The following is a 17,228-nucleotide window of genomic DNA, read 5'->3' as shown; positions in this document are numbered from 1 at the left end:
CGGACACGGTCAGAAGGGCGGCCCCCTGCAGCAGGGCGTGTTTGCGCTTTAGTGAGTTTAAAAACAGAAAAAAGAGCCGAGCGTCTTAACTCTTGGGCAGAGCATCGCGGTAACCTGTTTTGGCGAAGCATATACGGCTGTTCTCCTGGTTTCGAAAGCTTTTGTGCATTGAAAGAGTAAAAGGCCATGGACTTCGCTGTTTTACGCACGCAGTTCCATTCAATGAACACAATAGAAGGCAAAACACAGTGCAAAGGCGCAGATAGGCTTTAGTGTACCTGAGCAACATCCTGTCACATTCTGTCTCACCATTATGCTCCATGAGAAGGTGCAAGCATGATAAAATATAGATGATATGGCTGCCCTACCTTTTTGCTAATTATTATTTTATTCTGAAATAGCGATGAAGAGCTGTCGTTGTACCTCCTGCAACTCGTACAAGCGCTCAAGCACGAGTCATACCTGGAGTGTGATCTAGTCAAGTTTCTTCTGGAAAGGGCGTTGAAAAACAGGCACATCGGGCATCAGATGTTCTGGCTGCTGAGGTAAGCCTCGAATGTATGTTGGCTGAACGTGTCCTTTTCGTACACACTGATATACTATAATAGGCTTCTTTGCAAGAAGACAGCTTAAGCAATGTATCACGCCGTATATAAAGAGTGAAATAAATTGAGAACTGAAGAAAGCATGAAATTGGCGGTAAAGGTATGATGATTGCATAACTTGTGAGTGTAACTTCTATGAGTGGCTGTAATATCACCGTCATTTTGCAAGGTCTTCTTCAGTGCGCTTTATTTTCCCAGGTGATGTCGAGGCTCAGACGTTTAGGATAATCTACCAAAACTCACGTTGTTATGCTTGAGCTATGCGTGAATTGACTCTAAATAAACATCAAGTTCGATTGATAGACTGTATATATCGCATAGCGGATCTAGCACTTAGCGCGAACTTATCATGCGGGTGTAATAAGTGCACGTAATAAGAAGTGCTCGTACTATTGTAAAGGCAAGTTTCCTGCGTCTGCTTATTATCAGGGAAACTTGTGCATACTGTTATCAACCAATATGCAATGCCTAAAAATTTTATTATAACATTTTCTTTACATTCTTTTTCTTCGGAGCTATCTCTAGTGTAACTCATTGTGAACATTGCCTTCTTTGTGTTGTTACATATTGTTGAATTTCGACGAAAACGTAGCTACTAGACAGCCGGTAGAAAACTTTCTCTTTGTTCCTCACAGAAAGCGCTTCGTAGCTTACTCGCATGTTCTTGGGCGTCTCAAAAACGTTCGGCGCCTCGCAATGGTACCTTTTGGAATAACCGCTTAGAAAGCGGAACCAAGGCAGGGCCCGCTTTATCTCGTGGTTCCCGACGATACCACTGCGCAGGTGTGAGATGCACGTGGCTGCGCTCAGCGTGAAGTTCGGCTTGGTCCTCGAGGCGTACTGCCACGGTGCACCGGAGCACCGCGAGGCGTTGGTGCGCCAAGCCGAGGCCATGTTCAAGCTGCGTACCCTGGGCGAGCAGGTCCACTTGGAAGCCAGCAAAAGAAAGGCAGGCTCCTCATTACTCTTCGTTTTGTGATGATTACAAGGAGTAATTTCTCACACACAATTGATAAAGCTTTATACCGGAAGTAATTATTTCTGTTGCTGGATTCACTATTTGGAACAGTCTTCCTGTTTATGCCAAATTCCACGTTACCAATAAAAATTATAATTTTCACGTTTCTTTAAAAGTATATACGCAACGCTTTTCAGCGAAGCTTAACTCTAGTCTCCCTTACTGCTGAAATCTTGTATCCTAATGCACCCACTCCACGTCCTGTTTGTGTCCTAGTGTACCTACTTTACGCCCTGCCTGTATTATATCGCAGTGTATATATTGAGTGGATCCAAGCAAGCTCTTATCTAGGAATCGACATTTTGCATACACTTTTGTGCGATCTTGTTTACAGAATAAATGATAATGATGGTAAGGATGACTGACAACTCGCAGCAGAGGTACCGAGCTTCTCTATCTTGCATTATCTGCTGGTTCCGAAGCGACAGTTCATTATTTTCTCAGTCTGTGTGTGTAACATCAAACAAAATGGTAACAGGGATCTGGAGGCTATCTGCTAAATTTGAGCAGCTGTCAGTGCTTCACCAAAAACAGCGCAAAATACACGAGCGTCTCAACATGATCGCTGTGTCGTTTGGTCAATCGTACTTGTTTTTTTTTTTGGCAGTGTTTTCAGTGTGAAAGCTAACCGGTTCGCCCACACGAACGCTTTGCGGCAGAGGCTGTGATCAACAGCTCAAGAGGCCGAGGTCAAGTTTCGAGAAATATACTTCCAGTGTGGCGATAGCCCACCATGGTGTGTCAGTTACGGCGAATGACCGCATGCTAATATTGGAAACAGTAAACGTTGACCAAAATGTTGGCGTTAACGCTTCATTGAACAGAGGACAGTGATTCCAACGGCAAAAGAAGAAAAAAAAATGTGAGACGCAATGCTGAAATATCGGTCGACGACATCCCCAATAATAAGGAAAGTGCTCGTAAATTGTAATCCAGAGCAAGCTTAAGAACGCCATGTTAAGCTCAAAAGCAACGAACAACTTTGTTTTATTGATTAGTAGTCGATGGGACCGCGGCTATTTCTACTAAGCCGCATTTAATTATTTCCGAGCGTTGCACGACCACTCTGCTTGGACACAAGCGCTGTTCGCTTTCTTGGTGCGTGGAGCAACAGAGGCGGCAGGTAACAAGGCAAGTAAAACGCAGTCCAGTACGTTAGAAGGCAAGATGAACTGATAAAAAAGCATGTTGGTATAGGGTGGACGGCAGAGACTCAGTTCAGGGGCAAATGGCCACTTTGAGAGTGACTTAATTCCGAACTGCAGTAATTGTGGTTAATCGCTGCGATCACATCGCTCTGCTATCGCTGTGGTGATTTCATTTTCTATGTTACGACAAGTGCAGAGGAGCGAAGGCGTAAGGGGTGTTGTCTTTGTCCCCTTTTCGCACGAACCGTGTCAAGACAGGACAGCCGAGACAAACTGGTGGCCTCGATGCGGGAGAGCATGGCAAAGGAGACTTTTCGGGCCACTTTCCGCAACCTGTGCAGTCCACTGGATCCGTGCCACGTCTTCAGCCACATCAAGTGAGGCTGAGTTGTAGTTACCTAGCTTCCTTGTTTCACGAAATTGCATATTGAATAATGTTGAGGTCTGAAGGCCACTAATGCCGCCGGATAAAATGTGAGGTATCTAGTGATATGATTGTGGACGGTGTAGATCCGCAGGGACGCCGCAGAAGCTGGACGTAGTCATGATAATGTATTTCGTAGTGTTCGCGATGCTTTAGATTTAAAAAAAAAGTGGGCGAGACTTTAGGCTTGTGGTCACGCTTAAGTAGCTGTGTTTGGTACACATTTGTAGGCACATAATTCTTTGCGTTTACTTGTGTTATAATTAAACTTGCCACTATTAATTCATCACTAAATAATTCAACCCTTACGTGCGCCTTCGCTTTGATGGCAGGTAGACGAGCAGTTAATGTTGTTTAAGTTGATATTTTAATGATTATGCTCATAATAACACTTCATAGGACTCGCACATAAAACGACATTCTTTGTATGCAATAAACAGCAAAAACTTCAAAAACAGTTAAAACCGCCAAATGTTCGCTTACGCTCGGCACAAGGTTATTGAATGAAGGTATTGCACATCTTGTAGTGTGTTGGGCGAATGTTTCTTCATCGTTAACGATGTTCTTCCTGTTTTCATAGGCCTGAAAAATGCCGGTTTATGGACTCCAAAATGAAACCGCTTTGGCTAGTTTTCGAAAATAGCGACTCTGCCGCAGAAGACATTGCTATCATCTTCAAATACGGGGATGGTAAGTTGGCTGGAATATTAGCGGCTGAAGAATAAGGAATATAGCAATAATACTGAATAATATTAATAATGATAATACAGACAATCACCCTAAATTAAACAATGTCATCTAAACAAATGAGCGTTACGGAGATTCAAAAAGTCGTTGTGCAAACATTAGAAATGGAAACTAGGTTGAAAATGGTGCCAAAATGGGTGAAAAAGACTGTGCACTCAACAGAAGACTTAAGCACAGTACAGTATGCAATATTTCTTTTATTTGAAGTGTTTTTCTTAAAAGTATGCAATGACTGTTATGAGACGTGCTGGATTCAACTCAGAGAACCTACAACATAAACGGCAGTGCATGTGCGTGGAAAGGTATTGAAAAGAACACGTGCTACTGAATGAGCGTGGCAGACTACGCAATCAATTAAGGGGATTTGTCCTGCCACGTTTGCACATTTTTTTATGTGCAGGGCAAGTACTCTGTTTGTAAACGTTTTCTGCATCGTGGTTGCTGTGCAACGATTGGAAAATCTTCAGCTTTCTCCTAACCGGGAACACTGGGCACATTCACCGTATTCTGCTTCGGCGTGCTTTTGCGGAGTACAATAGCCAAACAATGGCGATAACATTAGTCATAGAGCACTAATTTTGTCTTCACCGAAACCTGCTGACAGCTTTTCTGGCCGATGCAGCTTGAAAAAAAATCCCGTGCAACCTACTTGACACACTGCAGGTGCTCCTTCTGGGCTGCCTCATCGTCGTGTGCTATATCATATCATTTCAAAATATTTTGAAAATAAAAGCATGCCTGCGGAAGAGAAATGTTTGCTTTCTGCAAACGAAACACTAAACAGACGATGTGGTATAAAGTTTGTAAACAGGGATAAGGTGCCTCAGAAAGGCTGAGGCACATTATCCCTGTTTACAAACTTTATACCACAGTGTGCTATTCCATCTGTCAGCCCCTTTCTTGATATTAAACAGAGGATCAGGAACACTATGTGGTCTCTCATTTGAAACGTAAATTCTTAGACGACGTTAATGTATACTATGCTAATGCAGACGACGTTAATACATCGAGTTTGTCTTATTTACTTAAGGGAAATAATAACTTCAATTGTGTTTTGATAGCTTTCTTGTCTATAAATGCAGAAAGTTTCGCACAACACGTTTAAATTGCTGTGCGGACGACACACTGAGCAATTCCAGTACACCATCCCTTTATTATCAGACTTGTTCAAGCTGATCCTAGTTCACTAAACGCCATGAGCCCAAAATTTGTCTGATTGTGAAGTAGATGGCCTTCTCGTTGACTCTTGTGGTATTACTTCCATAAAAAACGGCAGATTTGCGGCAAGACATGCTAACGTTGCAAATGATTCGCATCATGGACAAGATCTGGAAGGACGAAGGTTACGACTTCAGGTAAGTGGGCCAATATTTTGGGCGCTCAATCTGTTGTGCTTCCGAGTCGAGCGCAAGCAAAGTATTAGGTGGCGGGCACCAAATACAGTGACCTTCAATAATTAGCAGGAGAGCGAAATGGAAAAACAAGTAAGCTGAGCGTTTGAAATTGTGAACACCGGAATCACGTGCTGCGAATCTTTACGGCTGTCAGTTAAAGTGCAAATCCCTATATTTTTGAATTTGCAAAAGACGAGGCAGCGTTGTTTGGTAAAAGCGTCAGTGAAGGCAATGGCGTCATTGGCCAAAATATTCGACCGTGTTTAGGCCTATGTCATGATAATATCTTATACATATTAGAAAGAATTTCCCGCTGCGCTGGTGCCACCGCCGCTGGTTGGGTTGCAATACCTTCCAGCTGATTGTTATGATTGCAACTGATTATGTCAGCCGACAGTGGATTACCGGCAGCAGTGGCCGCAACGGGATGGAGCCACAATGCACGAAAACAAAAAAAAAAGAACAAAGACAAAAAAGTTTGCACATCCCACGCGTCAACCACGAGGTCAATGCATACGAAACCGCAGCTGAGCACACGACGAAGGGGGTCATCCGTGGGATCCCACTCACGGAGACTCCCCAGCAGATCCACAACAAAATTGTCACTGCCCGAAAGCCGACAGCCTTGGCAGCCAAGCGCATCGCTTCTACTACAACAGTGATAATCGGTTTTGACGGACTGGATGTGCTTTATCAGGTCCGCTACGGTTCCACGTTACTCCCATGTCCGCTATATCGGAAGCAAATTGATATTTGTTACCAGTGTGGCCGCCTCGGACACCGCATGGACGTTTGTCCCTACCCAAATAACAAGATATGCCGGGGCTGCGGTGTCCGCAACCCCCCCGCCGACCATAACTGTAACCCTAAGTGCTCGCTCTGTGGTGGTCCCCATCTCACCGCGGACAAAAGCTGTGCCGCTCGATATAAAACCCCGTACGTCATCCGCAAGCGCATCGGAGAACGACGAACAACCAGCCAAGCCACCTATAAACAAGCCGGCCCCTTTACCCTGAGCACCAGAACCAGGCCACGCTCCCGCACACCGTCAAGGGGGAGCCGTTCCCGCTCCAGAACTCCATCTCGATCCAGGCAACGACGCTCAAGATCCCGGTCTGCATCGGCTTCACGCATCACATCTACCAAGCACAGCAAGGTGAGCTTCGCAGACGCTCTCATGGGCACCTCGCGAGAGGGTCGTAAGATCGCCAACACACAAGTCACCTACCCTCCTCTTTCACCAGAAAACCCAGAAATAGCTCAGCTTAAGCGCGAGAACGCCATCCTACGCGATCTCCTCACTAAACTGTCGCAGGAGGTTAGAGACCTCAAACAGTCCCAAACATCAGCCCCTACACCTATCGCACAGAACGTCCCTGCCCCTAGTCAGGAGGCCCCCTCGACTCCCGCCCCCAAGAAGAGAGCCCTGCAAGATGGAGCCACGGGCCAGGTCCGCTCTGAAGTCAAAGACATGCTCATCTCACTTCAAACAACTATTAGCACTTTCCAACAAGCACTGGACTCCATCCAGCAAGCCTTCATTGGTATTGTCCAACGCGTGACCAACCTGGAAACTCATATTCTCACGCCTCCTAGCCATGCCGCCCTCGTCTGCGACCCTTCCGGGACGCCGATGGCGACATCCACCATCTCCCATCATGGCTCACACTAATCAAGACGCCCTCATTTGGCAGTGGAACTGCCGAGGCTTTCACCATAAACAACCGGTACTCAATCAATACCTACGCCAACATACCCGCCGCCCGGATGCTATCCTACTTCAAGAAACCAACAACGCCCCGACCACGCTCCCCGGTTATCAAACCTTCCATACCACCCACCCTCTTCACAGGGTCTCCACCCTAGTACGGCGTCGTATTCCTGTTATTGAACATGATCTCAATAGTCCTCACATCGAACATCTATTCCTCGAATTAATTCCCAATCGTAAACGGAAAGAATGCGTCTTCCTTCTGAACATTTACAATAGCCCCAAGGATAAAGCAAGGTGTCGCTTCCTCACCCTCTTTAAGAAGGCTCTTCACGTAGCTGGAACGCACCCCCTACTCATCGGCGGTGATTTCAACCTCGCCCATACAGGCTGGGGCTACGTTCGCACGGAAGCTGCAGCTCGCAACCTCTGGCAAGATTACCACGACTTAGGCCTTACGCTCATCACGGATCCCTCCTTTCCTACAGGCCTCGGTACTTCCACTACCCGGGACTCTACCCCCGACCTCACCTTCATCAAACATATCAACGATGCACACTGGACCAATACCCAGCAAGACCTGGGCAGCGACCATTATATCCTTGCTCTCTCTTTACCCCAACTCGCTGCCGCCCCTGCCCCCACTAAAGAATTCACCATTACCGACTGGGACGTTTTTCGAAAAATACGCATAGGTTCTACCTCAGCAGAAGGCATTACCGACATTAACACCTGGATGCAAGCGCTACGCACTGATGTTCAAACGGCCACTCGGGTGGTAACTACAGATGCCTCAGTTGAACGCATGGATAGCCGCCTCGCCCATCTTCTGGAGGCTAAAGCCTCTATCCTAGCTCGATGGAAGGGGCAGCGCCTAAACCGTCGCCTTAGAACTAAGATCTCCAAACTGAACACAGCCATCGAGGAGCATTGTCAAACCCTCAGCCGGCAACGATGGACTGAGCTGTGTAACACGGTGGATGGACAACTTCATCGCCCTTCCTCGTGGAAACTCCTCAAACATCTGCTTGATAATACCACCACCCGCACCACCCAACAGGATCGGCTGCAGAAGCTCCTTTATACGGAGACCCTTAAGCAAGGTCCACAACAGGTGCTTGACTACCTCTGCACCAGATATATCTCCAGGGGACAAGTCAGTCCACACAGCAATTACATCGGTAGCCCCAACCCTACACTAGACGCCGATTTCAGCGTATCTGAAATACATGCCGCTCTACGCAAGCTTAACGGTCGTTCTGCTCCAGGGCCAGACGGGGTCACTATCAAAAGCCTTCGCAATCTCGATGACGAGTCCGTGTCCCATCTGACTGACTACATCAATGATTGCTGGCGCAGTGGTGCCCTTCCAGCCGCCTGGAAGACTGCCAACGTCATCCTAATCCCAAAGCCTGGCAAACCATCTAGCCTCAATAACTTAAGGCCCATCTCCCTCACTTCATGCGTAGGCAAGGTGATGGAACACGCCTTCTTAGCACGCATCAACAGTCACCTCGAGGACAACTCTCTCTATCCGCATACCATCATTGGATTTCGCCCTCACCTTTCTACTCAAGACGCTATGTTGCAGCTCAAGCATCAAGTGCTAAACGATCGTTCCCGTAACATGAAAGCCATCCTCGGACTCGACCTCACTCAAGCCTTTGATAACGTTTCCCATGCAGCTATCCTTGACCAGGTCTCCAACCTCCACCTGGGAGAGCGAGCCTACAATTACATCCGTGATTTTCTCTCCAATCGCACGGCTACCCTCTCGGCCGGGGATTTACGATCAGACCAGCTTCCCCTTGGCAGCAAAGGCACCCCGCAAGGTTCAGTTATCTCTCCCATGCTATTTAACTTAGTCATGATTGGCCTTGCCAAGCACCTACAGCAAGTCGACAATATCAACCATACCATCTACGCCGACGACATCACCATCTGGTCGTACCGAGGCAGTGATGGTCAAGTGGAATCAGCCCTCCAAACGGCGATTGACACGGTTGAAGCCTATCTCCAAGGGACCGGACTGCGCTGTTCGCCGGCTAAGTCGGAGCTTCTGTTATACAAGCCCATTCAGCGGGGTCGCCCTCCCAAACACCAATCTGATCACCGACCCTGTGACGCCATCACCCTACGCCTTCAAGATGGCAGTCCTATCCCACACGTCCCTAATATCCGGGTTCTCGGTCTCACCATCTCTACCAACGGCTCCAACACCTTGGCTCTCAACAAGATCTGTGCCCAATCGCAAAACACCCTACGACTTCTTAAACGTATATCTATCTGACGAGGAGGACTCAAAGAAGAAAGCCTTCTCCGACTCGTCCAATCCTTTGTCATATGCCACATTACGTACGTTGCTGCGTACCTCTACTGGTACCGGGCTGAGCAAAACAAGCTCGACACCCTCATACGAGGGGTCTACAAGCAAGCACTTGGGCTCCCGCATTACACCAGCACTGAACTCTTCAACCAACTGGGAGTTCACAACAACCTTTCCGAACTCATTGAAGCCCAACAACGCTCTCAGCTTGAACGGCTCACCCTTACTGAAACGGGGCGCTTTATTCTGTCCACGCTTGGCTTCACCTACCATCAGCAACAGGGCCCCAAACAACCGATCCCGACCGACATCCGTAGCTGGATCTACATAGACCCTATCCCTAGAAATATGCACCCTGAATATAACAGGGCCCGGCGCCAAGCTCGGGCCGGAGCTATCATAAAAGCCCTTGCCCACGCACCTGGCGTCACATTTGTTGATGCAGCCCAATACTCCCATGGCACACGATTTGTGGCCGTCGCCACACGCGATGGAGCCCTACACCACGCCTGCAGCGTCACTACCCCCACTTCCGAGACGGCTGAAGAAGTGGCCATCGCCCTGGCCACTTTGGATCCCACCTGTCACACCATAGTGTGTGACTCTCGCTCAGCCGTTACTAACTTCAGCAAAGGCCGTATTTCTCCCCAAGCTCTTCGCATCCTCTGCCAGGCACCACACTCTAAAGACAGCATAATCTCCCTAACATGGATCCCGGCCCATGCGGGCCCTGTCCACCCACACCTCCCCAATCTCAACGAGGTCACCCACTCCATTGCGCGAGGTCTAGTAAACCGCGCCATAGTCACTGGAGATGAGTTGGACACCAGGGACAGTCTGACCACTTATAACGATCTCGTTAAGGCATTTCACCTCAGTCGCCGAATCTTCCCCCCGCCTCACCCAAAGTTCAGCCGGGCGCAGGCTACCACCCTGCGTCTACTACAAACAAACACGTACCCTTCACCCGCCCGCCTCCACCTTATATTTCCGGACGTCTACACTACCCCCAACTGCCGGTGCTGTGGAATTCACCCGGCTACGCTTCCGCATATGCTATGGGAGTGCCGAGCACAGTACACCCAGACTAACTCCACGACTCTCTCGTCGAGGTTGCATGAGGCTCTGCGGAGCTCCGCCCTCGACGACCAAACCTGGGCGACCCAGCACTCCCGCGAGGCGGCGGCGAGGCAAGCCCTCGACGTCCCTTCGTGGGAGGCTTAGGCCCGGCCATCATAAAGTGCTGGTTCTACAATAAAAGTTTATTCCTCCTCCTCCCACGCACAAGTGAGAATTGCTTATAAGAAGTTTTCTTTGGCGTTTACTAAAATGTCTATGGTTCTTATTTCTATGTAGCTCGGCGCTCCTAGTCCTATGCACTGTAGTCCGATTTTGATTATCAGGATGAGCCTTTAAATCTTAGCACGTAATCACAATGGGGGATGGGTCAAGAGTTGGTTGGTTGTACGCATGGTTAACAACTTCGGAAAATGAAGCTGCAAATGTAAAACTGCGAATGAAAGCGTATGTCGTAAATAAGAAGTAGGCTCAGACGAAGAGGTGGTTAAGTTTGACCTCAAGAAAAAGAAGATAGAATGCACCGTTTAGAATGAATCGATATCAAAAAATTATGCCAGGAATAGTAAGGAAACTAGTAATTAGCATAGCATACGTTTCGTTGCTTGATGCAGATTCGCTTTAAGACGCTCATGTGCGGTGTCACAAGCACACGTTCAAAGTCTTCAAAACTCGTATTCTAAAGTGTTCCTCCACTCAACATTCCCGTTCGATTAAACAGAAGAGTTGGCAGTCTTTCCGCTCGAGAGAAGCGGTAACTACGCTTTATGGATGCGAAAGCCTGAAATGACCCATTGAGCGGAAAAGGCGGCGCCTGTAGGAACGAAACAGCGCCTAAATTCCCATTGGCTGCAACGCGACGCCACGCCACATGCGCGCTTCGACGGAGCCGAGCGGCCGAAAGGTGACAACTGCAGGCCGCGCTGACCTGCCATGTGTTGCATGAGGGGAGAGGGCATTGCCGCCACCAGCGCCACCTAAAGTGAGCAAGAACTGTGCGCTTCTATCCGTGACGCCATGCTACGTTGCCCGACTGCCGTAGAATTTATTGAGGACGCTTACGGAGTAAGCCGCGATGGTTTTGACGTCCGCGCTTCGGTTGCGCGGGGCTGCGCAAGGAAAATTTCGGCCCAAGTAGCTTGATATACAGTACAGCACACAGGCCTGCTGTCTGGGATGCACTGCCGCGACGCGAAGTCACCCTCGCCCTCGTTCTCGGAAGCCTATGTTACCAGTGCGTTCCTTGACCGCAGAAGCTATCGTCTGCATTGTAACTTCACCTCGGCAATCGCTATAAAGAAGTAATGTGTAAAAGTAACAGAACCAATTCGAAACGATAAACGCGCTCGCTTTCCTACGAGGAGTTTATAACCTGAAGAACCACTCAGCAGCGCTCAATTGGACAATACTGCTTTCTATTCACAACTCAAAGGAGTACTTAGGTGTCATCTGTTTTTGTTTAAAGCGCAGCTCTTATGCCCCAACCACTGGCACGCGCCGAAAGCTTCGGCGCGCGCTGGCAAGCGAACGCGTCGCTTCGCTTCGGCTGGAGGGAAAGGGCGCGCAACCACTGGAGACAAGCTCCGACGCGCGCCGAAGCTCGCTCCTCGGCTGCGGCGCACTGTTGCTGGACTATTCCGTCTTCATTCGTCAAAGTCCGGCCTAAAACAGCCTGCTGTAAACTGAGCTTGAAACAATAAGTTTGTGATCTGTATGTGCTTTTAGATATAAAAACCACGTTTGAATAATGAATATACACCTGCCGCAGCAGTTTGTTTTTATTTTTGAAGTAACAATAGTGTACAAGATATCGACATCAGCGCTCGCGCGTCGCCTGTCTGCAAGATCGCTTTGCAAACACCTGCACGACGATGCCATATATCAAAAACTGTTGTACCATTTCATTTTTTGGTAGCTTATTGCACAGCCAACTATGTAAGAATTAGGCTTGCAATATATAGCTGAAAAAATCTGTGTTGGAAATATTGCCACGTAGTAGTGACGGTAAATAAATAGTGCCGGCTCAATCGCAACGATAGCGGCGAGCAATGTCGGCAATCGTAGAAAATCTCAACTGCAGGTCAAGCGCGTCGGTTTGCATGCGTCAGTCGTCCAAAGTTACAGCCTATTCGCTGGTGTTCGCGCGCCTTCCAGAAACTACAACACAATTCATGTCGCGTATGCAATCAGATTAGCAAGGTTCGTCGACAACAGATAGAACCATCGATAACAATGCGCGAAACTTCCGATACGTTCAGGCGCATCCTGCCCCGAGCGATAACGTTTAACATCTTTTAGCCGGTGAAATACGGTAACCGGATACAGATAAAGCATCCGTGTCAATATAATTATGCTTGCTGGTGCATGAGAGAAACGTGAAAAAGTGGGTTCTGAGAAAATCAGCACAACAGAATTGAAACACCTGTAGCACTCACAAAAATAAACTAGAATAGCTAAAATGTATGTAATTCGTATCTTGTCTCCCCCCAGTTCTTGATTCTGCCAAATCTAGCCCATGGAGCACCTCTATTATTCTGGGTTGTTTTGATGCATCAGCACCGCTTCCGGAGGCATTCACATTGAGTCTATTGCTACAAAACATTTTCACAGTGTAAGGGCCATGTTCTATTGTAACTGGTTTTAACATATCAAGTTTGACTTTCTTTACATTAATGAAATGACATACCGTCAGATAATACAAGTTTGAGAATTAGAGGGTTTTAATAGGAGTCTTTCGTTGCCCTTCGCCAAGTCGTACTATTGAAGCACTTATTCGAATGTATGGGAGCAGCTCATTTGCATGGTGTAAGAAATATATAAACAGGTTATTTTCACAATTTATACACTTCGTCACCACAAAAAGAAAAATTGCAGTTCATTGTTTTCAGCCTGCTCTGATGTTTTGACTGAGAAAGATATATTCAATTTGTTCTGCGAGGCACGCAATAATTGCTGTGACATATTATCTTATTGCACAACACTGCATACAGTAGCCAGCCATTATTAAAACTCAGAAGAAATTAATAGCACAATGCATATGATCAGGCATATAGCATATTATTGCACTTTCTTAATTCATGCCAGAACGACGACCACAGGCGTCCTTCTCCAACAAGGTCAGCATCCATCGTGCCTCCTTACCATCGGGCTTCACACCCTCAGCACGTTCAACCTCAGCTTTGTGGTGTTTAAAACAACCTCAAGTGCGTCTTACGGTTCCAGGGATAAGAAAGAAGACTGACCTGCCTACCTTGGCCTTGAAGGAAGCAGCTCTGGATTGTTTACACACTTTCTACTTTGATCGAGTCCACATATATACGGATGATTCTTCCACTCAGACCAACTACACCAGCGCAGTGGTTATACCATCACGATCACTAAGCATCCAATACAAGATTTCTCACTTGACAACATCGGCCGGTTCGGAGCTTGTTGCCCTCCGAGGTGCCGTTGATTATATTAATAACCAACCGGCTAATCGGTGGGCAATATTCTGCGATTCGAAGGCGGCCTTACAATGTCTTCTGTCATCTCTTCGTCGCGGGTCATGTGAACAACTCGTGTCGGAGATACGAGAAAGGCACCATCACATGAACATAATAGGACACGACGTCGTGTTTCAGTGGCTGCCTGGTCATTGCGGAATCTCCGGCAACGACCTCGCTGACGAAGCTGCTAGGAAAGCCCACGAAGGAGCAACCCTTGTTTCTATACCTTTATCGCGGACCGACGCAGCCCAACACTTAGGCAAGCTAGCGCACTCTTTTGACATTGGAAAAGTGGCACACACCTGAATTCACTCAACATCGATTGCATTCCCTCGATCCCTCTATGCAACTGCGGCTGTTACCAGGTCTTCCGCGAAATGAGGAAACAGTGTTGTGCCGCTTAAGTTTGGGCGTCGCATTCACCAATGCTTATGCATTTTTGATTGGAATGGCTGATAGCGCCGAGTGCAATGCCTGCGCTGTCGAGGAAACCACAGAACACCTTCTGAGCTACTGCCCATCTCTTGAAGATGAAAGGCCAGACCTCTGCACAGCTCTCAATCAGCTAGATAGAAAGCCGTTCACCTTGAATAAGACCTTGGGACGATGGCCTCACATATCGCAGCTACAAAAGGCCACAAAAGCGCTGCTGCGATATTTGAAAGATACCGGATTGAGTCAGCGTCTGCGATCTAAACTGAGTGACCGACTGATATCCCCAGTGGACTTTCTCTTCTTTTAATCTTTCCGTCCCCCTTTCCCTTTCCCCAGTGTAGGGTAGCCAACCGGGCTCAGTCCTGGTTAACCTCCCTACCTTTCATTTATCATTTTCTCTCTCTCTTCTTAATTCATGCCCTTTATTTAATTGCACAAAAGCTAGTGCACTGAAATAGTATAGTAGTACATACTTAAAAAGCACAATTTTCTACTATCATAATAATCAATCATTCAAATTTTTATTGTAGTGCCCAGGAACAGCTAGAGAGCCTTTGTACTGGCGCACTTAACGAGCACTATGGGAGACAAAATGTACAGAAAACATTAATGTAGTAGACAAAAAATGGAAGATAGAGAAACAAATAGGGAAAAAAGGAAACGCGGAAAAGTAAAACGGAGGTAATCCTACGTGATTATCTACAGATACACAAAACACAGAGAAAATACCCGTGTACTTAGATATAAGTCCACGGTAAAGAACCCCAGGTGGTCTAACTTTCCGGAGTCCTCCACTACGGCGTGCCTCATAATCAGAAAGTGGTTTTGGCACGTAAAACCCCATATATTATTATTATTATTATTATTATTATTATTATTACAAAACACAGGAAATGAACTCCGAAGTATGTTTTGGAGTCGAGTCTTATTAGCACAATCTTCTAACAAGCCAAGGCAACGAATGTGGAATGCTACCTGGTATACTGTTGCGACACAAACAAATGCATATGATCAAGAAGCTTTGAGGAATGTATAATGTCATGGACCACCTTATACAGGAACAAAAGGTGTGATTAATTAAGACTTGAATCTAAACGTGCGAGTTGAAGTATAGATGAGAAGGCTCAACTGTGGTCGCCAGAATGGCAAAAGTGGTGCTTTAAGATAGACCTCAATTTATTCTGGATGCGTTCTATAAGGTCAGAATTAGATTTGCTCATTGCACCCCCGTCCTACAGAGGCATACCCTAGTAGTTGGAGGCACACAGCAGAATTTCAGAAACACAACAGGTGAGTGCAAATCATGAAATTCCAAGAGCGTGAAGGGCATCTTGTGTAATTATCTATGTGAAGAGAAGCTTAGCATTTTGTCGAAGTACACACCAAGATCTTTCATTTCATCGACCCTAAGGAGTGGAGCATCACGTAGGGTGTATCGAAATTTCACATGGTGCGTTTTGTGCATATAACTTAATGCCATAGTGTTGGAAGCATTTAAGAGTACTTATTGTTTCTCAGCAGTTTGAGAGTGAAAAAATGTCTTTTTGGAAGTCGATGCAGTGGTGAACACTGTTGACAGTCTGAAATAGTTTTAAGTTGTCGGCACACAAAGTCATGCTGTTCATTTATTAAAATGCTCTTAGCACTAACAGAAAGCCAGGAATCTCATATCGATTCAAACACCTGACGCACTGAAGAGGATAGATATAGGTCGACAGTTAGTAACTGCACATCTAGCACCTGATTTGTGCATGGGCAATGTTCATGCTACCTTCCGAGTGCTAGAAAAGGTACTAGACTTTAGGGAACTATTGAAGATGCTTGTGAGAACGAGGAACAAGTATGCTTCCATACGTCTTAACCCTTTCAGACACCACTTTATCCCGTTGATTGAAAAGTTGCTTTCACCACATCTCATGCATCCTCAGAATCGTAGAAAGTGTGCAGCTGCAGTAAATATTAAGAATTTTCAATTGTTTAGCGAGTTTTGTCAAGTTTACAAAATTTCGACTCCATGCGAAAGCTCACTACAGGAACACAAAATATGAGAACATGTACTATTTCGTGTTTTGAAAAGCTTGAAAAGCACTTATCTAGCCGATTGAAAATTATGCCTGGTGCACGACATTGTAAAGAACAATGAAAGAAGTGAACCCGCTAAATTCAACATACTGACACAGAGTAAAAACACCCAGCCGTCTACCTTCCCACTCATTTTGTTAACACATTCTGCACGTTATTCAAAATTGCAGCACAGTTCCAATAATAAATGTTTCAAGATGTATGAAACACATTTTAAATACCATTAATTTCATCAACCACCCCTTATATATAGCTTTCATTGATTACGAGAAAGCGGTTGATTCTGTCGAAACCTCAGCAGTCATAGAGGAATTACGGAATCAGGGTGTAGACGAACCGTATGTAAAAATACTGAAAGATATCTATAGCGGCTCCACAGCCACCGTAGTCCTCCATAAAGTAAGCAACAAAATCCCAATAAAGAAAGGCGTCAGGCGGGGAAATACGATATCTCCAATGCTATTCACAGCGTGTTTACAGGAGGTATTCAGAGACCTGGATTGGGAAGAATTGGGGATAAAAGTTAATGGAGAATACCTTAGTAACTTGCGATTCGCTGATGATATTGCCTTGCTTAGTAACTCAGGGGACCAATTGCAATGCATGCTCACTGACCTGGAGAGGCAAAACAGAAGAATGGGTCTAAAAATTAATCTGCAGAAAACTAAAGTAATGCTTAACAGTCTCGGAAGAGAACAGCAATTTACAATAGGCAGCGATGCACTGGGAGTCGTAAGGGAATACATCTACTTAGGGCAGGTAGTGACGGCGGA

At 46.5% G+C, this 17,228-nt stretch overlaps 1 protein-coding gene across 4 annotated transcripts in view; it reads left to right on the top strand.

Moving 5' to 3' along the window:
• The window catches only part of Pi3K92E (phosphatidylinositol 3-kinase 92E), a 160,721-nt gene that overhangs the window by 126,386 nt on the left and 17,107 nt on the right, over window positions 1-17,228 (top strand). For all 4 annotated transcript variants that reach the window (XM_075686775.1, XM_075686774.1, XM_075686776.1 and 1 more), the window contains 5 exons: window positions 402-545; window positions 1,389-1,554; window positions 3,030-3,148; window positions 3,776-3,885; window positions 5,219-5,297. In XM_075686775.1, coding sequence (XP_075542890.1) covers window positions 402-545; window positions 1,389-1,554; window positions 3,030-3,148; window positions 3,776-3,885; window positions 5,219-5,297 — 618 coding nt within the window. The remainder of the gene's footprint in view (window positions 1-401; window positions 546-1,388; window positions 1,555-3,029; window positions 3,149-3,775; window positions 3,886-5,218; window positions 5,298-17,228) is intronic.

This window comes from Dermacentor variabilis, chromosome 3 (assembly GCF_050947875.1).
Source record: "Dermacentor variabilis isolate Ectoservices chromosome 3, ASM5094787v1, whole genome shotgun sequence".
Taxonomy (NCBI): domain Eukaryota; kingdom Metazoa; phylum Arthropoda; class Arachnida; order Ixodida; family Ixodidae; genus Dermacentor; species Dermacentor variabilis.
The sequence above is the reverse complement of the archived record's forward strand: the minus strand, read 5'-3'. Positions and strand labels throughout refer to the sequence as shown.